Raw genomic sequence first — 22738 nt, forward strand, 5'->3', positions numbered from 1 at the left:
AGGGAGGGAATAACAGTTTGCAACTGAACTCTCTCCCACTGGCCCAGGAGGCAGTCAAGGGGAAAACATGACATGATCCCCAATCAATGGGCATTAGTGATGCCTTAGTGACCTGGAAAGCAGCAGAGATGGTGCATTGCAATAGCTCCCAAGGGAACCGGCACTCCCTGCCCTTGCCTGAATCCACCCCCAAGGCTGCCATTGCCCCAAGGGCCAAATCTTTCCAGAGGAGTAGGTGAGAAAGAAGTGAACGGGGCATGGGATTTTTTTCCTCAAAGATGACTTTGGCCAGTGTTTTCCTCACATTCCTCCTTCCTTCCCTTATTCTGTCTTCAGAAGCTTGGATAGGGTTGGCAGGCTCCAGGGTTCAGCGCCAAGACCTGGGTTATGGCGTCCCCCATTCTCAGGGCTTCAGTACCTCAAAGGTAAATATCTCAGGGCAAGTTTCAAATGACCACCTTTTAACCTTGGTTCCAGGCGTTTCTCAGAGGTTTTATTTTAAAAGCACTGCTTTGAAGAAGAAAATATTCCTCATTGTGAAAGAGAAATTGCTTGAGAGGGAGTTTCCCCAATGTTTTCTCGAAAGAAGAGCCTGTTGGATCAGGCCAATGGCCCATATAATCCTGCATCCTGTTCTTGAAGTTGCCAGCCAGCAGGAGGAGCCCGTCTCATTTCGCCGCCTGAGGCAAAACAGGAAGGCTCCGCTTCCTCTTCCATCGCAGCCCCACCTGCCTGCCCACCAAAACCTCGCCAGTGGAAGCTTCCTGTGAGATCTATCATGAGATTTTACTGGAAGCTGCTGCTGCCGCTTCTCCTTGCTTCTTTGGCAGCAGCAGCAGCAGCAGCAGCAGCAGGGACAGGCAGAGCACCCACAGAGGAGCTGCCTCATAGGAACCCAGAGGCAGCTGCCTCAACCCACCTTATGGGCAGGCCGGCCCTGCCAATCAGATGCCTGTGGGGAAACCTGAAAGCAGGAGTCAAGCAGTAGAGCACTCTCCCCTCCTGTGGTCTCCAGCAACTGGTATTCAGAAGCATTACTGCCTCCAACTGTGGGGGCCGAGCAGAGCCATATTCCATTTTGCATTTGTTAAATAAAGAAAACCGAACATTTAAGGAGCCTCAAGCAGCCAGTTGCTGACCCACCCCAACCCCAAACCCACCCCCAGTCTCACAGGGCATTCAAGTACAATTTTCTTTTTAAAAAGAAAATCAGAGAAGGTAGTTCTGTAATGCTGAAACATTGTGTCCCACACAGGTTTATTTTCCTGAGCAATGAGCAAGTCCCCTCTCATGGCAGCACACCATTCTTCTTCTTCTTCTTCTTCTTCTTCTTCTTCTTCTTCTTCTTCTTCTTCTTCTTCTTCTTCTTCTTCTTCTTCCTCTTCCTCTTCCTCTTCCTCTTCCTCTTCCTCTTCCTCTTCTTCTGTCTCCCCCCTTGGAAAAAAAATCTCTCCCATCCCTCACACTCCATTGCCCTGATGAAGACGCACAGGGCAACAGTTGGGGAAGACGCATCTGGCGGACAGAAGCCAAGCCGATTCGTTCCAATCCCTGACCCCAATCCCAAGCAGGCATTCAAAGAGAGAATGTGCCTGCTCAGTATTCCAGACAATAGCGCTCTCAGCAGGAGAGAGGCAGAGCTAACGTGGAGGCCAGGGAAGAGGATGAATTAACCATGGCTCTCCAGAATACATTACCACAAACAGGCTGGAACTTTGAGAACGGGTGGTGGCTCAAGCTAGCAGCATTTTCCCCTCCCCGCATGGCATCTTTTGCTCTCAGCCAGCTGCAGCCCAGCTTTGATCTTCCAACCTACGTTTACACATCATTTATTGATCAAAGGCTGCCAAACAGGGAAGGGCTGCAGCTCAGGGTGGCGCAGAACCTCCTTTGGATGGAGAAGGTCCCTGGTCCCATCCTCAACTTCTCCAGGTAAAGCTGGAAACACCCCCTGTCCGAAGTCCTAAAATCATAACACTGTAAAGTTGGAAGAGAACCCAAGAGTCCTCTGGTCCAACCCCTTGCCCCCACAATGCAGGAATCAATAATCCTTGACAGAAGGCCGTCCAACCTCTGTTTACAAACCTCCAAGGAAGGAGAGTCCACCACCTTCCGAGGGTGTCTGTTCCACTGTCAAACAGCTCTTACTCAAAAAAAAGTTCTTTCTAATGTTTTGTTGGAATCCCATTTCCTGTTGTTTGAATCCACTGGTTTGGGTCCTACTCTCTGGAGCAGCAGAAAACAAGCTTGCTCCATCTTCCATGTGACAGCCCTTCAGATATTTGAAGATGGAGAACTGGGGCCACTCAGTGTACTAACACTAGGGGGTGGGGGAACAGGTGCCCTCCAGATGTCACTGACTCCAGCTCCCATCAGCCCCAGCCATCACAGCCAGTGATCAGGAGTGATGGGAGTTGAAGTCCAGCAGCAGCTGGAAGGCCACAGGTTCCTCATCCCTGCACCAAGCTATCCCTCCCTGGGGCATAGCAAAGTAGGCTTTGTGTCACTTTCTGGAGAAGGACCAAGGAACCTTTTTCAGCTCAAGGGGCACACTGCCTTCCGAGCAACCTTCCAGGGGCCACATGTGGGCGGAGCAATGCATGCACATGTTATCTTTGTACAGTAGTATAGCTTCTACACGCACTGTTCTCTAACCAGGGAAGCAAGAGGCTTCAAGGGACACATTTCATCCAAGCAAAGGCATCAAGGAGGGTGTAAAGCAGGGCAAGTAGGGGGGTAGCCCATGGAGAGTCCCAAGTGTCTGACAGAGAGCTTGGGTGGGCACCTTTCGCACTCAGGTCTGATGTCTCCAGGGACTGGTCTAGAGCTTCACTCTAACAGCAGCAGTGTTCCTGTTCTGTAAAGATATGGCGCTTAGAAAAGAGAAAGTAAGTCACAGTAATTTAGAGACCCCCACCATGGCTGTGGGGTCCCGGGCTTGTGCCCCATAGCTCACTGCTTGCTGTTTCCCTGCCACGGATGCCCAGAAAAGGCAATGTTTGCGCAGGGCAGAGCTGGCATGGATTATTGATCTGTCCAGCCTTGGCAACATACTGTGGGACAGAAGCAGTATTGCCCTACATGGATCTTCCCGCTCACTGCGTAAAAAGGTTTTCTCCTCAGGTGGGAAACAGCTCCGACTAACTGTTCCAAGAGGTAACAAACACTGGAACACAATCATCAGAAGAAGCAGGAAAGGAGGAGAGGGGGGTCCATTTGCAAATAAAATGACACAGGGGGGGGGGAAATATCCCCTTAAATGCTCCAGCTTAATGCAGGTAAATGAGACAGTTGAGAGGCTTCAGACTTGTTGCACCAAACATGGCATTTTCCACCAAGGTTGGCAGCTTGCAGTCCTGACGTGGGCCACCAAAACCTGAAGGAATTCACACAGAGTGATTAGAGTGTTGAACTAGGACCTAGAAGACCAGGGTCCAGATCCCCATTGGTCAACACACCTCACTGGGTCAACACACCCATCACAGCCTCATAGCCTAACCTACCTCAAAAGGGTTGTTATGGGGATGGGAGATGAAGTAGCTGGGTACGTCCCCTTGAGCTCTTTCAGGAACCTGCCTCATGCTGCTGCCTTGGCCACCCTCCGAACAACGGCAAGGATGCAAATCCTTTTCATCCTCGTCTTTTTATGAGCCCCTTATGAACAGACTATTGTGGATTATAGACGTGATTATCAGAGTTTAGTAACCTATATAAATATACATTCAGAGAAATGAACTCCAAGTCACTAACTCAGGAAAGCGTTGAGGCGGGGAGAGGCACGCACACCAAGCGGAGGAATATCAACCGCAGCTCCATCCTCAAGGCTGCTCATGAATATTTTTCAATCATGCCTGGATCTAGATCCAGTAGAGAGCCCCTCTTCCCTCTGGCTACCATGGCAGAAGCTATCAGAGGGAGAGAAATAAGCAGTCCCTCCGCCGTGCTTAACTCCAGCTCCATAAGCTGCTGCATTGCATGTCCACCACTGACCCACCTGCCCTGTTCCATCCTTGCAAGGGAAAAACAGGAGGCTGGCTTGAATCCTTGGTTGGGTGGGGGTTGGGGGTTGCTGGCCTGTGCTGAGCTGCACTTCCCCCTCTTTGGAGCACAGAAGAGGTGCAAGTAATACAGCTGGTCTTTTCTGGAAGGTGAGATGCATGCCCTTGACCAGGCATCCCCAAACTTCGGTCCTCCAGATGTTATGGACTACAATTCCCATCTTCCCCAACCACTGATCCTGTTAGCTAGGGATCATGGGAGTTGTAGGCCAAAACATCTGGAGGGCCACAGTTTGGGGATGCCTGCCCTTGACAGACCATCTTCATTCCTTGAATGTCCAAAGCAGTAGCTTGGGATTTTGGTTTTTTGAATCTAGGATTAATGAAGCCAGCTTTGAGCTGTTGTGATTGCCCATGCTAGTTTATTCTCAAGGACCCTGCAGCATGCAGAACTACTCCTGCTCCTGGAACTGCTCGGGCTGCTGTGTACCCATGTTGAGTCGGTCAGTGTAAGCACTGGAGCTAGGGTCCACAACGTGACCACCATGAGGCGCTCATATGGGGAAGGATCATAGCTCAGTGGCAGAGCATCTGCCTTGCAAACAGAAGGTCCCAGGTTCAATCCCAAGCATCTCAATCCCAAGCAGTGTTTCTCAACCGCTGTTCCGCGGCACACTAGTGTGCCGTGAGACACTGGCTGGTGTGCCGCGACGTGCAGCGACGAAAAGGGCGATTTGCATTGTCACGTGCCTGGCGGCCGCCAATAAACAACACTGACCCGCCAGAAAGGAAGCCGGCCGGGACACGATGCGGGGCGAGCGCAGCTCTCAACAGCCACCACCACGGGAGGGTGGTTTTAGACAAACTTAAAGAAGCTGGCTGGATGAGCTCAACCTGAAACTTGCTGAGCCAAGGATTGTGCTGGCAGAGAAATCAGCGGCTTGTGAAGCCTTATTACAGGAGATTGCAACCAACACAGCAATTGGCAAGTGTTTCTTACAGTCATAATTATATAGTCAATATAGGGCGGCACAGAGTTAAATTTTTTAACTTTTTTAATGGTGGTGTGCCTCGTGATTTTGTTCATGGAACAAGTGTGCCTTGGCCCAAAAAAGGTTGAGAAACACTGGTCTAAAAGACTGCCTCACTCCCTACAGACCCTCCCAGGTACAAATAGAAGCAGGCAGGGCCCTCGTGGTAGTGAGGAGGGGTTGGCCCGGGACACAGCCTTCTCAGTAGTGGCCCCTCCGTTATTGAACTCCCTCCCCACAGAGGTGGCACTCCCTCCCCACAGTACACAATGTCAAGTAGGGCAAGTGGGCATGGCTAGACTGAAAAGGCCTGGCGGGCCAAATGGGAAGGCTGCTTGGCATACCAAAGCACTTAAAAGATTTTGCTGCCCCCCTATGTATCTACCTCAAAATATAAACAATAATGAGCTGTAAAATAAAATTTTATTTTTTGAAATGAAACAAAACCTACTGTATGATAAAAAATAGTGTTTCTTTTTGTGTACTGTACTTCAACTTCATTTATATTTGGGAGGGAAATTTTCCAATTTTTTTAATTAAAATGTCTTCGGATCCTCGAACCTAATATTATGTAACACGTCTGCTTCTATACTTAGCAGAGATGAGGCATCCGGCCTGCCTTCTTGCATAGTTGTTCTATTGGGATTTTTTAATATACTTCAACTGAGAAAATGAATGCTCAGCTGAGCAATTTGTGACCATTAATGTTAAAAACCTGGCAATGGAAAATTCCTGTGGTGGCCCCCTTCCCTTGATGCCCTAAGCATGTGCTGATGTTGCTTAATGGCTAATCCAGCCCTGCCCCCACGGGTGGTTTATATACAAAAATAAAATAAAATAAACAATAAGAGATCAGTAAGTAAAATTAAGGAGACCCACATAAAGCCAATGAACCTGACTGCAAGCACCAGTCCCCATCCCATAATTATCCAACCAACCTCCAGCTGCCATATTACAACTTTCTGGTGGGAAGTGTCCAACTTTTAACTCTGTTACATTGGTCATCTCCCCCTCCCTCCCCCTCTCCCTCTCCCTCCCTCTCTCTCTCTCTCTCCCTCCCTCCTCTCTAGTTGAATATCGGGTTGTCTGTTGCTGGAAGGCCTGGCTATTTCATTTTACAGCAATCCATCATTCCCCAGCAGCACACTTTGGTAGTATGGGTTATTTATTTATTTAGATTGCTACCAGGTCCCCATTCATAAATTTTAACAGGTCACGGTTAGCCTGCTGTTGTAACCAATTAAAGCTACAAGTTGCAGCAAGTGCATAAAAGTGGCCTGAGATCAGGGGCAGAAGCTGCTTTGCCCTGAAAGCAAAATAAGCTCCTGTCCCTCTCCAAAGGACTAGAAACATGCAAAGCTCCCCTATAGTCAGACCCACTGGTCCATCAAGCTCAGTACTGTCTGCAGACCCACTAGTCCATCAAGCTCAGTACTGTCTGCACAGACTTCCAGCAGCTCTCCAGGGTTTCAAGCAAAGGAACATTCCCAGCCCTACCCAGAAATGCCAGAGACTTCTGCGTACAAAGCACATGCTCTCCCACTGAATTACAGTCCGTCCCTAAGCTTTCCTAACACCAGGTGATTTGGGGGGTGGAATAGAGATATGAAGCCAAGAAAAGTTTAGCATTACACTGCTCTAGCCTGACTGCTTGTGAGCAGTGTTAGATACTCATATAAGCTAGGTGCCAAATGGCTTCTTAAACCGGGCCTACAATAGCCAAAAGCGGAATGTCTAGTTGGCATTTGGGGGTCAGACGGCTCTGAAGACGCATTTTTCAATACGACTTTTTGGTTCCTGAAATTCATTCTGATTGTGCAGATAAAATTCAACAGATAGAATTCTGCAGGATGTGTTGCTAGTGTTTGAAAACTGTCAAGATCCAAGGATCCCCAAGCATGCACCTCCAGATGATGATGTCAGGCACCATCCTGGTGCCCGGGCATCTTCACTTGGCCGCAGGTGGCCGATAGCCAGGTGCTAAATTTCAAATGCTGCTTGTGAGCTTCCAAAGGTGCCTTGCTAGCTGGAGACAATTTGCTGGATTGGATGTGCCCCAAGTTTGATCCAGCAAAGCATTTTTCTATCCTGTCCTTGATCTGATGATGTGGGTGTTACAGAGGCTGGATCTATACTGACTGTAAAAACACTAAAAAGAAAAACCTGTTATATAGCTCTCAATGCAATTTTACATTGATGATTTTATACTGCTCTACAGCGCCCTCTGGTGTCACTTGGTTATAATGTATTTATAACGTTTTAACTGACCTGTATAGATTAGTCCACAGTGGAGACACCTCCATTAGGCTAAGTGGGACACTGCCCCATTAACTAACCAACCAACATCTGCCTGCATACCTGCCTGCCTTCTGACTTACAACCTGTCCAGAGGGGTGGGACGGCCTATCAGCCTCTTTCTCCTTAGTCCCATTGTTGCCTTTGTAGAATGTAGTAGGGAGGAGGAGAAAACTGTCCACTGATGTTACAAACAGGTCGTTACACCCAGTGCTTTTTTCTATTTAAAAAAGTTTTGGGGGACTCTTATTTTCCTACTCATATTGAAATACTTGCCCTCAATGAAGCCAAACTTAGATTCACAAAATGTTTTGGGGTATGCGTACCCCTGCACACACACACCCCGAAAAAAGCACTGCTTTACATCCATCTGTGAAACACTGAAGCCTATGGATTCAATAACAATTTGAAGAGGGTCTCATATGGAGGATTTCCCATTGAAGGGCAAGTTCTGGACTGGTCCAGGGGGTCCTCTGCAGAAGCATCCTCTTCTGTCTCGAAGGGCTTCAGGAGGCAGGGGTGGCTGGCAGCCCAGCAATCAGTGCAGGTCAGATTGGGACGCCATTGCCCTGGGGCATTGTGGGAAATTCAAAAGGCAGTTCCCAGCCAGCTGACACAGTTAATCCAGGACAGGCCTAGGCAGAGCAGGAAATCAAGTGCTGGTGCCCATCCAGATTCCTGGATCTGAATAAGAGGAAGGTGAGTGGAAAAGTCGCCCACAACAACCCAGCGGCGGCTGCTTATTCTGCTGGAATTTATTCACTTTCTGGAAGACTCCGGCGGGTCATTCTGAGGAGCAGAAGGGAGCGAAAACAACTTCAGGCTGTTAGGCTTGGCAGAGGAGTAGAGAGTTGATCAGGGCGCTCCCTTCTCCACACCGACCCCCTGCAGACTTCGTTTGCATCCCCCCTGGGTTCGAAATAAGACTTCTGCATTCCCTGCTCACTAGACTAAGTGCATTTTCAAAGCAACAGACCAGAAGAAGAAGAAAGGCGAAGAAGCTGTTATTCTATTCAGAGACGATCATAATTAATACATGAATGAAATCTCAGCAGGCTTCCTAATTACAGCACCCACCATTCTGGCTACATCTGGAAAGGTGGCTGACCCGATTAATATTCAAGCGGCTGCCAATGGTCCACAGCCCACTCAGGATGCCTTAGGATGCTTGAGGACACCCTGTCACTTAACCCTCCCTCCCTCCCGTAGCTTTCTCCTTCCATTCCGTCTCTCCAGCGAAGTCGCTTGGCTCTTTGCATGAGGCTCTCTGTCTCAGAATCCCTTCCTAGCGGAGGGGGTTGCAGATTCTCTCTCCTCACCCACATTGTTTAAGGAACAAAGAAGAAGCCTCCTTGTGTTCTCCGGTGATTGTCCAATTAGGACCAAAGGATCAAGGGAAGTTCATTCAAACAGGAACAACATGGCCATTCCATCACAAGGGGCGCAACAGTTCGAGACAACCTTGGAAACGCAGCCAAGAGGGAGAAAGGGCCACCTGCTGATCTTAAGGTTTAGTTGAATGTCGTTCACATAAAAATGGCCTGTTGTCTTTAAAATACATATGTTTTTTATTTAAAAAAATGCATCTGCAGAGTGCTTTGCAATCTGCACCTTGTTGGTTCCTCACAACAACCCTGCTATGTAGGGCTTTGCTATTCCCGTTTTACACAGAAATGTGAAACTAATAATTAAATTAGCTGTGTAGATGTCAAACACTGAAAGCACACACACACAAAGAATTCTGAGAACTGTAGTTTACTCCCTCACAGAGCTACAATTCCCAGCGCCCTTAACAACTTACAGTTGCGAGGATTTCTTTGGGGGTGGGGGTATAGACAGCCTTACTCCAGGCCAAAAGCAAGACAGTTTTTTGTGCAAACATGGGGGATTAAGCAGGCATATTCTGGTACATGCTTGCTTTGCAACAAAAAACTGAATCAAATCTACAGAAATTACATACATGCCAGCTGTTCCAATTTTCTGGACACTGCTCTGTGGTGCGTGAAAACCCTGCATCACCCCTGTTTTAGAGCAGACTACTGATACAAGCAAATCCCTTATTTCATCTGTGCAAAGTTGAAGGGTAACAGTTTAGGCCCCATAAATTCTGAGCAATATAGTAAATCGAGTCTATTTTTAAAGCACGCATTCTTGTTTCCAAAACCTCAGCAGACACAAATGACATTGTGAAGTGCATGAGGACTAGAAGCATTTTATTAACAAACAACACAAAGTAACTCAAAAACACACACTCCCTTCCTCCCCTAACACTGTATTCAGGGATTTCCGTCTGAACTAGCAACAAATAACATAGTCAGTTGCTACTGTAACAACACTGATAGACAGTGGCTCTTCCAGGAAGGGAGTGGGGGCCTCTCCCAGCCCTGCTTGAAGATGCTGGGGATTGAATCTGGGACATTTTGCATGCAAGGCAGATGCCCTACCACAGAGCTACAGCCATTTCCCATTGAGGGTGGGTATCTTGGAGTCCCCACATGGAAATGTAGAGGCGACTGCCAGATCCTGGATGACAACTTGGCAAAGAATAATTGCAGCAAACCTCATCGCCTCCAACAGACATTTCCTCTTAATCCTGAATCCAGTCCAAAGTCAACCCCCACCCACCCACTGAATTTATAACTCGCATCCAAGTAACATTAGCCAGAGAAGACCTGGCTAATGCCCCTACCCCCACCCAGCAGGAGCCCGAGGAACGTCACTGCAGAAATATGGGATTGTTTATTCTAGTGCATTCATCATATCCAGGAGCATTTAGAACTTGGCTGGCTTTCCACACTGCCCCCTCCTTGTAGGCGAGGAACACATCCATTGCACAGAACAGTATTTCATTTTCTGTTTGCGTTGCAGAGGCGCTCGGCAATACCACACAGTTACTTACAGTGGCACACATGCGCCCTGAGTACAGTGCACATTTGTTGCGCTGCCACGGCAATGATGCTGCATGCAACAGCAGGAGTTCCTTACACACACACAACCCCACTGTTGAGGACTGCAGGTAGCAAAACATTGGGAGCTGCCTTACCCCAAATCAGACCATTGCTCCATCTAAGCTCAGTACAGATAAGGTAGATAGAGAAAAGTTTTGCTCCCTCTCGCTTAACGCTAGAATTCGTGAATGTTGGAAGGTTTGGGACACACAAGACAAAGCACTTCTTTACACAGCACATACTGTATATTCCTGCGTATAATTTTAACCCAGGAAAATCTTCTCAAAAATTGGGGGTTGTCTTATATGCCGGGTCGTATTTCTTATACGGCAAGTATATCCCAAACTCTATATTTTAACTGGAAAATTGGGGGTCGCCTTATACGCCCAGTCGTCTTATACGCCAGAATATATGGTAGTTAAACTGTGGAACTCACCCCCACAGGAGGCAGACAGTGCCTGATTAAACCCTGTGGAGGCCCCTAGGCAGTCGAAATCTCAGGGCCCCCCCCCCACTCTAGTGGGGTAACATTGAACTAAGAAGGCTTGATTGTAATTTTCTTTCAAGATCAAATCAATGTTATTTTGATCCATTGTCGCAGGGCCCCTAAATGGCATGGGGCCCATAGGCTGGTGCCTTCTCTGCCTTCTTTGGTAATCTGGCACCCGAGGCAGTGATGGCCACTGACTTAGAGGAGTGGACCAATTCCTGGAGGAGAGGGATACTGAAGGCAGCTGGCCATGAGAGCTATGCTCTGCCTCCACAGCTGGAAGGGGAGCAATGCATCTGAATACCAGTTGCTGGAAACCACAGGAGGGGACAGCGCTCTTGCATCTTGTCGGCCACCATGAGAACAGGATGCTGGACTAGATGAGCCATTGGCCTGATCCAGCAGGCTCCTCTTGTGTTCTTTTCGTTTACTCTGACCATAAGCCCCACTCCAGGGTTTCAGGCAGCGGCCATTCCCAGCCCTATCTGAAGATGTGTGGGATGGAGTCTAGGACCTTCCACATGCAACACAGGTGTGGTTCTCTCTGAGCACTGTTAGTCTGATATTCACTATTTTCTTGGCTTTTGTTTTAAATTGCACACTACCCTTACCTTAACGGTTAGATTTTATTTTATTTTTTATTTTACAATTCACCCTGGGACCAGTTGGCAAAGGGCACATCAGGTCGCATTCAGCAGTCACTATGTTTTACTCCATCAAATCTGCTCCAGGGCCTCTCCCAGCAATCTAGAGCTGATCTGGAAAGGTGCAAGGGCACACAGCCAGGAGGAATTTCTGTTGCACAAGTATGGGAGACATGGTGCTCATTCAATGCTTTCATTGGATTTGTCCCATAATAGAAGTGGGGGGGGGGTGCATCCCAAAGAATGGCCACTTCCATACAGAATTTTCTTATGCTCTTCCTTTGTGGTTGTTCACCCTTTGAGCCCAAAGCTTCCTCCAATTTTTCCATGGAATTCATTTTTACCTTCGCCACTGCCCAGTGGCTGGGAATCTGTAGGCACCTGTGAAAGCACCGTCCTTTTGGTTGACCTAACTGTGACCTCTTAGTCCCCATACCTCACGGTGATGTGTAGAACAATCCTATACAGTACAGGTTTATTCGGGGGGGGGGAGAGATGAGGGTTACCAGGTCTGCAGCATTCCAGCCACTCAGACTTCAGGGTCCGAACCTGAGCCACTGGGGCGACCCCTAGTGATGTCATGAGCATAGGCCATGGTCATTCTCTCTTTATGCTCCCTCCCATCACTGAGCCCTGGAGACAGAAGTTAATTGGGAGAGGGGAGGAGGGAATGGAGGAAGGCAGGCAGGCAGGCAGACACACACACACACACGGGCCAATGCATAGCTGTCAAGTTTTCCCTTTTCTCGCGAGGAAGCCTATTCAGCATAAGGGAATTTCCCTTTTAAAAAAGGGAGAACTTGACAGCTATGGGCCTATGCAATAATTTGTAGCTGGCTCCTGCGAGGCTGAAGCTTGCAAGCTGCACACACAGCCATAGAATTGGAAGGAACCCCGAGGGTATTCCAGTCTTCTTAATAATAAAATTTAAAGGCTATCTCATCCACCTGGAGATTCAGTCCCTCTCCCTGCAACTTGGAGTGGACCAGGCACACCTGGAGACTTCAGATCAGCTCTGGGGATCTGGCCCCAGGGAAGATCAACTGAGTCCAATGGCACTGGCTAAGAGGTGTTTGCAGCCTAAATACGTGCAGCTGAAATAAATGCATGTTCTACCACTACTATACAGTGGGCAGCCTCTGCAGACCGATCCAAAGGTCAGCACCTAAACGTTGTCTGCAGTGTGAGACTGGAAATCGATCTGCATATGCACGGCTTGTTGGCTCTACACGGTACGTCACGTCAACAAGCAGAAGGCACAACCGGTGGACCTAGCCCCTCTTCGACTACCAGGACTTGACAACAAATCATTCCCTCTGTTTCCAACGTTCAGGCTGGGAGCCCCATTGCTGATGGGGCCAAAACAGCACCAGCCACCCACAAGCGAGGTGTCAGGCCATCCCAAGGCTAAAAGAAGTTATGAGAGAAATATTTGAAGGGAAACGCCCTAAAAGGGTTTCGTAATCCAAAACATTTGGAGGGCACCAAATTGGGGGAGGCAGATTTAACCCATGATTGGTGCATGGTGTGGGGGGGGCTCCTTGCACAGAAGGCGTCACTTGACACTGCAGCCATCAAGTGACCAATGCACAAGCAGCGACCTGCGTGAGATTCAAGGAAAGAACTTTGCTCATTCCAATGGCAGGGGAGTGTGTGTGTGTGTGTGTGTGTCAAGAACAGCCTCCGAAAAAGGCCAAACTGTGATGTCCAGGGCTTGATGGAACAAGCATTTTTAATCAGTAACAAGTTTGCAGAATCTGCTAATGAGAATGGGTGGCTTATTTCATGCCAACTTATCTAAATCGCACAAGAGAAGAGGAAGGACTGTTGCCATAAAACTGCATCTGTTTTAGCCAGGCAGCCTGCAGGGCATTCAGAGCAATAGTACTGGTAGAGTTTCTGGTGGTGTGAGTGGCAGGTGGGGGGAAACTCGCTGCAAATTTTTATCACCTGGAGTATCAGGCATTTCCAATGATCAAGGCTCATGTAGGATGAATGTGGCTCCCCATCAACACCTGAGGAGGAAGGCCTGTAGCTCAGGGGTCAGCATCAGATTTCCATGCAGAAGGTCCCTGACATCTCTAGGTCAGGCTGAGAGAGAACCCATGGCCTGCCTGAAGCCCTGGAGAGCTGCTGCCAGTCAGTGCAGACAGTACTGAGTTAGATGGGCCAATTGTCTGTGGAAGGCAGCTTTCAATACTCCTAACCTTACCAGTGTAATTAATGCTTGGGTATATGCAGGGAGAAGCTTTCCTCTGTTCGAGAAAGGACATTGCAGTTGAAGGGAAAAAATCACCACTGAGAAAACCCTATCACAGCCCTCTACTGAAAAGAAAGATGCATATTCCCTATTCACAGACATACACACACGCAAGGAAATGACAGATAAAAATATGCTTATAATGCAGGGACATACGGTAGGAGGCTGCTGCTTTGTGTCAAGTCAGACCATTGGTCCATCTACCCTGGTGCTGTCTACACTGACTGGCAGCAGTCAGTCAGTTTGGGGCTACAGACAGGGAGTCTCCACTAGCCCTACCTGGAGATGCTAGAGACTGAACCTGGACCCTTATAAATGGCTCCACCACTGAGTTATTATGGCCCTTTAACAACTTACTTTAAAGCCCCAACTCAAGAAAATCCAGGCAAATCCAGCCGCTCAAGGACTGCAGAATATCAGCAGGAAATGAAAGTAGAATGCTGAGTTGCCCGATGATGCAAGAACTGGGAGACAGGGTTTTCAGCATGGAGTTCTGCGAAAACATTGCTTTCTCTTACGCTCGGACAGCAGGAGCCATCCCCCATGTCAAGACATATCACCCCTTAACAATGTTTTTTTGGGGTTACAACTCCCATCACATCTCTGATTACTGGCCATGCCGATGGGATTCCAAAAAATTGAGAGGAGTGGGCAGCACACGGATTCCCCACCCTTGCTTTAGATACTGCTGGGGGGGGGGTGTTCCCTATGCAAGGCCTGCCCCAGCCCCATAAGTAAAAGGTAAAGGGACCCCTGACCATTAGGTCCAGTCATGACCGACTCTGGGGTTGCGCGCTCATCTCGCATTATTGGCCGAGGGAGCCGGCGTATAGCTTCCAGGTCATGTGGCCAGCATGACAAAGCCGCTTCTGGCAAACCAGAGCAGCACATGGAAATGCCGTTTACCTTCCCGCTGTAGTGGTTCCTATTTATCTACTTGCATTTGACGTGCTTTCGAACTGCTAGGTTGGCAGGAGCTGGGACCAAGCAACGGGAGCTACCCCGTCACAGGGATTCGAACCGCCGACCTTCTGATCAGCAAGCCCTAGGCTCAGTGGTTTAACCACAGTGCCACCTGGGTAGAGGCAAGTTCCCAACACCACTTCCCCAAGAGTACTGATTTCAAACTTGCGGTGTCAACCATCCCACCTACCACCCCCACCCCACTTTAGCAACTGTGCTAGAAGGAACACTATGCTTATTATGTTGCATTGATGTAAGTAGTGCTCTGCGAAGAGAAATCCACACGGCCAGTGCTCTGCGAAGAGAAATCCTTCCCCTCTAAGCGGTGGGTGAGGGGCTAAGATATGCAAGATCCTGAGGTCTTCCACACACCAACTCCCACCTTGATGACAAAAAGCTCACTTCTCTTGTACCCCACATGCCGCAGCTGGGAAAAGGCTAGGCAATGTGTGCCCCCCCCACACCCCCAAGAGCATTCCAGAGCCATTCATTCCATCTGGAGGAACTCTCCTCCCTGCTACTGCCAGTAATGAGAAGCAGAAAGGACCCTAGAGAAACCTCCACCCCGCGTCCCACCTTCTCAACATCCCTTGATGCCCGAAGGGACCAATTGCACACATTAAACCCATTGAAGACTTTTGCACGTAGCCTATCAACCCTTCAGTCATCTGTCACTAGAACCGGTGTTGGTTTCAAATTGCAGGGGCAGCTTTTTAAACTTTAAGAATGTTTGAAAGCAGACGCTGAGCACTGTGCATTTATACAAGTAGTTGGGGGGGGGGAGAGGAACAGCCGAACCAGATATGACTTAGGAAGCAAGTGTTTCCAGAACACAGCAAGCAGGGGGTTGTTGCTATGGGGGTGGGGGCAGGTTTCTCCCCCAGCGACAACCATGATCAAGTCAAATGACGTTTGTAGGTTTCCAGAAACGGTTCACAAATGTACTGGATCATCAAGCAAAACAGAAACCTCAGTCGGTGAACCGTCGCCAAAAATGCCTGCAAAGTAAAATTAAAAAGAAACCACAACACTAGGCTTAGAATGTAGCACTTTGGGGAAAGGAAAAACAACTCTCCACAACGTACAGCTCTTGGTCTCATAAAGGTTTCATTGCAAGCAATATATTTTCAAAGTCAGGTGTTGAGATGGCAATATTGGGGTGGGATTTTTTTTATTAAAAAAAAGTAGAGTTGCCATTAAAAATATTAACTGTTTGACATTTTAAGAAAAATGCTTAGCAATCTCTTTTGTTCCCTTCTGTGGTGTGTTGGTTTAAAGGAAGGATGTGACTCTCATTGGCTGGGGGGGGGGGGACATTGTGGATGCTCACTGGTCAATAACACAGCAAGTCGTCTATGGAAGACACAGATCTATTCCTAGCAAATAAAGGCAAGTTTGAAGTGGTTGCTCACAGATCAACAGCACAGGAAGTCATCTGTGCTGAACGCAGATCTATTCCTAGTCCATGCTAGTTAAGTCCGATGTGTCAAAGACATTTCTCCAGCTGCTATTAAAAAATGCCAGGGAAAACAAAAGCCAGCCTTTGCTTTCTGAACCCAACACACATAGAGTCACACTTTCTACCGCCTTTTACAAGCTTTGCAGTAAAAGCAGTGACTGTGGAAAGTCAAAAGTTGGCCCATTTGCTGGTGTTTTATTCTAAGGAAACGTTTCTCCCTTCGGGATAAAGGCAAATCGAGCAAGCATATTATCCAGCAACCTTCCTCTTGCTCCTGGAACCTCTCTCCTTGCAACGTACAGTCAAGACAACATGCAGGTAAAGGGGGAGAGAGAGGCACCCCCAAAAGGCACAAGACCCTCGGAGGTATGTTGAACACCCCAAGGGATCCCTTAAGGTGGCGATACTTCAAAGGGGTCCCGGTGAAATCGTGCCACACAGTCCTCTAAAGGGGGCACCCCATGACTTATTGCAAGGAGATGGGTAAATGTTTGGGCGCCCCTCTTGAACTGTGAGCCAAAGCACTGAGAGAGACAATATCTCCTGAAAAACCCTTTTCAGACAGTTTCAACCATAAAGTACTTCATCATCTTCACCATCATCACTGGACAGGAGAAAGAGCAAGGTATCTGGCTTGTATCTTCTTTTAAAATCATACACATGCAAACATATGTATTTGGAAGCGAAATGAGGGAGACAGCTAACCAGTCCTTACGCCTTATTTCCCCAGAATCACGTTTGCAAGCCTTCGGGCAACACACAAGTCTTAGGCTGCGATTCTACACACTCCTACGTGGGAGTAAGCCCCGCTGAATTCAATGGGGCTTACTTCCGAGTAGACGCACTTAGGGTTGCACGGTCAACCACCGCCGACGACGAGAAAGTGGACAAAAAATGGGGAAAGGGACCGAGGAAACGCAGATTCAAGCCAAACCCAAAAGGTCTCCAAAATATATCATATGGGATAGCGGAAAAGCGTCGGATCTGCCGCAGTTTAAAAAGAATTGGAGGAGATGCCCGGGATATTTGAGGAGGGGGCTGAGATTGAGGGTTGCACTGAACTCCCCTTAGCCCCGGTGCCTTCCCTAGCCAGCCCAATCCGGAGCTCTCGGGGACCTTAAATCACTTTAGGCAGGGCCGAAAGCGAGAGCAGGGAAAGGGGAGGAAGTTTTCCCGGTGGCTCGTTTTACAGCCTCTTCCCGAGCAGGAATTTAAACACACACAACGCCCGCCCGCCCGAGCTCTCCAAAAACAACAGCAGCCCGCCACCCCTTCCCTGGACCACGAACGCCGACGAGGAAATGCGCCACCAGGCAAACAGGTCCGTTTCAAACTCCGGTTTGCCGCCGCCTCCCAAGCGCTGAGAACCCGCCGGCTCGTTCCTTGCGAGACGCCTCCGAAGTTAGCGGGAGAAGGAAGGAAGGCAGGCAGGCAAAGCAGCGAGGGAGGAGAGCGAGAGAGCGAAAGCACAAGTTGAGCAACGCAAGTAATGCGCGCAAAGCTCCCGCGAAGTGCCTAGCCAAACTCTCCAAGAAAACAGGCTGCGAAACGCAGCAGCGGCCGGAGGGAACGAGCGGGGCGGCGAAGGGGGCTGCGGGGAGGAAGGATTCGAGGGTCTCGGGGTGCTGACCTGTAGGCGTCTCGGTCTCCAAAGAGCAGATCTGGAAGGTTAACATGAAGATCAAAGCCCGGGTGTTCTGCATGTTGTACGAGAGCAGAAAGCCACCCTCCAAAAAAGTTCTTTTCCCCCCTCTCTCTTCCAAGCTTCTTGGCGTCCCTCACTCCCTCTCTCTTTTCTTCCCCTGCTCCTCTTCCTCTTTAAAGGATTTTTTTAATAAAAAAAAATTCTTCTGCCAAAGCTCAGCAGAAGCTTTTTCTCAGAGGCGCGCCGGAAAGTTGCCGAGAGAAGCCATTGATTCCCCCAGTTCCAGCTGAAATAGCAGGAGCCTGATTGGAACCGAAAACCTTCGTCCCCAAAAAAGAGAGAGAGAGAAGGGGGTGAGCAGCACCGAACTGACGTCAGGCTTCCAGGGAAGGGAAGAAAAAAGTACAGGAGGAGGGCAGAGAGAGAGGAGGAGAGAAAATACGGCTCTGAACGAGAGGCGAAGGCCAGGATTGGAAAGGCAGAGGATGCCGCCTGCTGGTCTAGGTGGGGAAGGGCAGGCAGAAGACCAGGGGGGGCGGGGGGCGCAAAGCAGGAATGCAATTCGGAGCCGCTGTTATCTACGTATCTATATGGCAAGCGCGCGCACCTGTGTGTGTGTGTGTGTGTGTGTGTGTGTGTGTGTGTGTGAGAGAGAGAGAGAGAGAGAGAGAGAGAGAGAGAGAGAGAGAGAGAGAGAGAGAGAGAGAGAGAGAGAGAGAGAGAGAGAGAGAGAGAATGAATAGGGCAGCAATTTATATTAAGAACAGAAGAAGAACTCTACTGGATCAGGCCCTAAGCCCATGGAGTCCAGCATCCTGTTCTCACAGTGGCCAACTAGATGCCTGTAGGAAACCCATAAGCAGGATTCGAGCACATGGGTGCCCCCCTCCAACTATGGTTTCCAGCAACTGTTATTCATTTCTGTTCACCCTGTCCTTCCCACGGGGGAGCAATTTGATTTTTAAGGGGGGGGGGCGATTCGAAAATGAGTTATTAAGAGTGAATGGCCTGTTAGGCTTCCTCCACGTGAACAGGAATTCACTTTTTGAATAATAAGAATTATATGTCACGGGATTGGGGGGGGCATCAGGATTTTAGAGATGCTTAGGTGGGGCATGGCCAAAGGTAGGTTGGGAACCACTTCCCTTAACCCCTTTGCATTTGGCATGGGGATGTCCTGAACAACCGTAAGCACAGATTTCTGGGCTTGGGGTTGTTGTTGTTTTTAAAGACTGTTATTTTATCAATCGATTAGTTATGTATTTGTTTTCATCGCTGATGTCGTTTTGCCATTATCCTTTGCTCTGTACATGGCCCTGGGCTCTGTTTGAGGGAGGGAAAGGCATAAGCACATCAGAAGTGGGGAAGAAGAGGAAGAACCAGCCTGAGATCTTTGGATGAAGGGCGGCATAATAAATTTAATAATTAAATAAGAGTGGGGGAAATGACTTCTATTAATCCCAGCCTAGGCCGAAGACAGTGGGTGCTGGAGTTGGAAAAAATCTGGTGAGCCACAGATCCTCCCTCTCTAAGACAGAGAGAAGAAAAACAAGTTGTAGTTGTAATTGTTTTTAATTGAGTGGGGCAAACCTCTGAGCAGACATAAGACAAGCCCTGTTGGATTGAGCCAAAATCTAGTATCCTGTTCTCACAGCAGCCAGTCAGATCCCGCTATGGCAGTGATGGCCAAACTTGGCCCTCCAGCTGTTTTGGGACTACAATTCCCATCATCCCTGACCACTGGTCCTGTTAGCTGGGGATGATGGGAGCTGTAGTCCCAAAACAGCTGGAGGGCCAAGTTTGGCCATCACAGTGCTATGGGAAGCTCGCAAGCAGGGCCTGAATGCAGCAGCGCTTTCTCCCTCATAGCTGCTCTGCTCTGTCACGCTTAGGATAAAAGGCATCCAGGAGTCATTTTAGAGTGAAGCCAGAGGTCGATTCAAAAGTGTGGTGAAGGTGGTTTCAACACACATCCGCGGTTTGAAAACACTGGCTTTTTCAGGGCAAAGAATGTCTCTGTGCGCGTCTAGACCACTTCCCCCCACGTGAAGAGAGCGGACACCTGACTTTGTTCTCGCCACGCAACAGGTTCCACTTCTGCTCTGCCGCCACCGGAAAACCCTGTGGCATGAAAAGGGCTGTGGGGATGCATTGCTAGATGAGCAGAGGACAAAGAGGGTTTTCAATGCAGGGGTATAGATGCTGTCTATACCCGGATGCAGTGATCTTGCTGAAGCTGAGCCGGTGCAGGTCTGGCCAGCCGTTGGATGGGAGACTGCTCAAAACCCCCGCAAGTGTTGCCTTGGTGTCCCCTTGGGTGACAAGGGTGGCGTAGAGAAATGATAGTATACCTAAGTACAAGCAGGGCTCTCTTCGGTCACATTAAAACTCCATCTAATCCAGGAAACAAAGGTGATGGATCTGCACATATATTCCTACAGAATTAAAAATCTGCATTAGAGCAAGAACCGAAATGGAACACAGGGTGGGGTTCTTAGTACAGATACAGCTTTGTAAACACCACCATTTTAAACATATATTTAAATCTACATAAAATTATAGACTATATAATTCTGGTTTGTTTTTGAGCGATCCTTGGACCATCAGTGATCCACAAGCTCTATTCGGTGGTGTGTTTGAAGATTGGAGACAGCATATTGACTATTGGTATTAATTTTTCATGGTATCTTTATTGCTTCTTTTGTTTCATATGCTGTATTTTATTGTAATAATCTGAATTCTTTGGAATTACAATTGCTACAACAGGCAGGAAAATCATTAAGTGGTCTGTTGAGACCCTCGGCAATTTTCCAGTGGTCCATGGGGGGAAAGGTTGGGAACCACTGAGATCTATAATTCACAAAATGCAGATTTTTAATGTCCCAGATTATGCATTTCTCAAACGTATGTTATCCTAAAATACATTTCTTTTTCTTTCTTTTTTACACATTTTGATATGTTGTTTGAGTAGAGGAATGTATTGCAAAAAATAAAGAAGTGAAATATCTGAAGTCTAATTGCATTCTGATCTGTGTATCTGTCTGGAAGGTGAAAATGAGCTCAGTTCTGTGGTTGGCACCGGAGGAGGGGCAAGGAGGCAAGTGACCTCCCAAACAAGGAGCTTTCCCTCCCCCCTCCAATTGCTAGACGCCTGCCATTAAAATATACTGTTATTTTTTTCTTTCTTTCAAATATCTTGACATGTGGGAAATAACTCTCCCACCTAGATATGCACTTTGCCCCTTCTGTGCCCCCACGCCCAAAAATCTCCTGGTGCTCTGACTGCTAAGTTCGCATAAAAATGTAGAGCATTCCTAAATACCCTCCAACATTCCTCAGGTGAAAAGGGAATATTTATCAGCCCCCTTCTCACTCCCCCTGCAACTGAGCCTCCTTTACCCCCCCCCCCCCCAGGGCTGCCCCTATGGCAAGGCTGGGTGGTGCAGGGCCACCAGGGGGGGGCGCCGTGTGGATGCGCCTGCGGCAGCTGCACAACAAGCGCTGGGAAACGGGACGGGGGGCGCCGGAGGGATCTTCGTGCCAGGGCGCCAGATATGCTTAAGACGGTCCTGCCCCCCCCCATTTTTTGTTTTCCCACCCACCAAAAAGGAGTGCTTCCTATCAGAAGAAGGGCAAGTGCCACCATCACTACACCAAGGGACACAAAACACACAAGCTCCACTGTCCTGAAAAACACACACCCTTAATTCCTATTTTATTTAAATGTATTCTTTGGTCAATGTACAAAAAGAAAAACATGCACCAGTAAATAAATTTTAGAAAGGGGCAAGATTAGACGCAGATGCACAAAGCATTTCAAAAAAATAAATACATTGAGACTCGTTGCCCTCTGCTTCCCCTTTCTTCCTGCCCAGGGTGGCCCTGCCCTCTGCCTGCCCCCCCCCCCGAGCCAGCATGTCATGTGAGTCTGGGCCTTGGCGAAGGCAGCCTCTTCTCTTCCTCACCCGCCCAAGAGAGGAGGTCGGCGGTGGCAGCCATGGAGGGCCCGTGGAGAGGCAACAGGATGCTGCCTCGCAGCCACCACTGCCACTAAGAGCAAGTTGTGGCTCATCCTTCTCCCCGAGTTTGGCAGCGCCAGCACTGGTGGGGGAAGTAGGGGCATTCTGCGATCAAATCGGAAGCCAGGATGGCTTTCTTAACTCCAGGACAGTCCCTGGAAAATAGAGACACTTGGAGACTTGTGTCCCTCACCATAATATATATTCAGTTGGAAACTGGCTGATTTTAGCATTCATGCTATGGAAGTCACTCGTGAGCACGCAAAGACTTAAAGAGGTTCTTAATGTAATTTGGAAGCAAGAATCCCACCTGGTGTCTTATGATTTATGGACATAAAATGACCCTGCAGGAACAGGCCCATCTATGCTCTGTGGCTTGCCATTGTTTTATTGATGGCAGTTTAGAAATTATTTGTTGTAATTGTTAGGAGTGGATTTCGGCTTAATTTTTATATGCTGATATTATTATTCTGTATTATTCTAATGATCGTTGAATGTTACTTTATTTGATGTAGGTTGCTTATTTTAAAGTTATGTTTTATTATCACATTTTTGTATTGCGTTAGATTTTTATAAGGTGTACATTCTTTGTTTCTTCAGCTTATAAACCGCCTTGGGTATTGTCAGGGTTGTTACGACTACTCCAGAGTAACGACTCTCCACATGCTTGTCTTTTAACAGTCTTTATTAGTGCACCTTATTTACAGTGTAACGAGCTGTTGGTTTCATGTCTCCTCATTCTGATTCAGAATCCGGCACTGCCCCTTTTCGCGACTTTGACCAACATAAAAGCCTCGGGACAGTGAATCTCCTCCCCTTTCTCCTCCTCCTCACTATCGGTGTTGGGTCTACGGTCAGCCTTCTGCCTGTCCCCCCTTCCCGTCTCTCTCTCTTCCTGCCTGTGGAGCAGTGGCTCTCCCATGCTGCCAGAGCCCTGGCACTCCTTCTCCATCTCCTGACTCACCCCTTCAGAACCCACACTTTCA

At 48.4% G+C, this 22738-nt stretch overlaps 1 protein-coding gene across 3 annotated transcripts in view; it reads right to left on the bottom strand.

The window, feature by feature from the left end:
• PTPRU (protein tyrosine phosphatase receptor type U) overlaps window positions 1–18200 on the bottom strand; it is a 359555-nt gene extending 341355 nt beyond the window's left edge. For 2 of the 3 annotated variants that reach the window (XM_035119522.2, XM_035119521.2), the window contains exon 1: window positions 17719–18199. In XM_035119522.2, the coding sequence (XP_034975413.2) occupies window positions 17719–17791 (73 nt within the window). In that variant the 5' untranslated portion in view covers window positions 17792–18199. Of the gene's footprint in view, window positions 1–17718 lie in introns of all 3 variants that reach the window. The other variant, XM_060275730.1, reaches the window with a different exon arrangement.
• Between the last annotated feature and the right edge of the window lie 4538 nt (window positions 18201–22738).

The sequence above is a fragment of the Zootoca vivipara genome, chromosome 6 (assembly GCF_963506605.1).
Source record: "Zootoca vivipara chromosome 6, rZooViv1.1, whole genome shotgun sequence".
Lineage (NCBI taxonomy): Eukaryota > Metazoa > Chordata > Lepidosauria > Squamata > Lacertidae > Zootoca > Zootoca vivipara.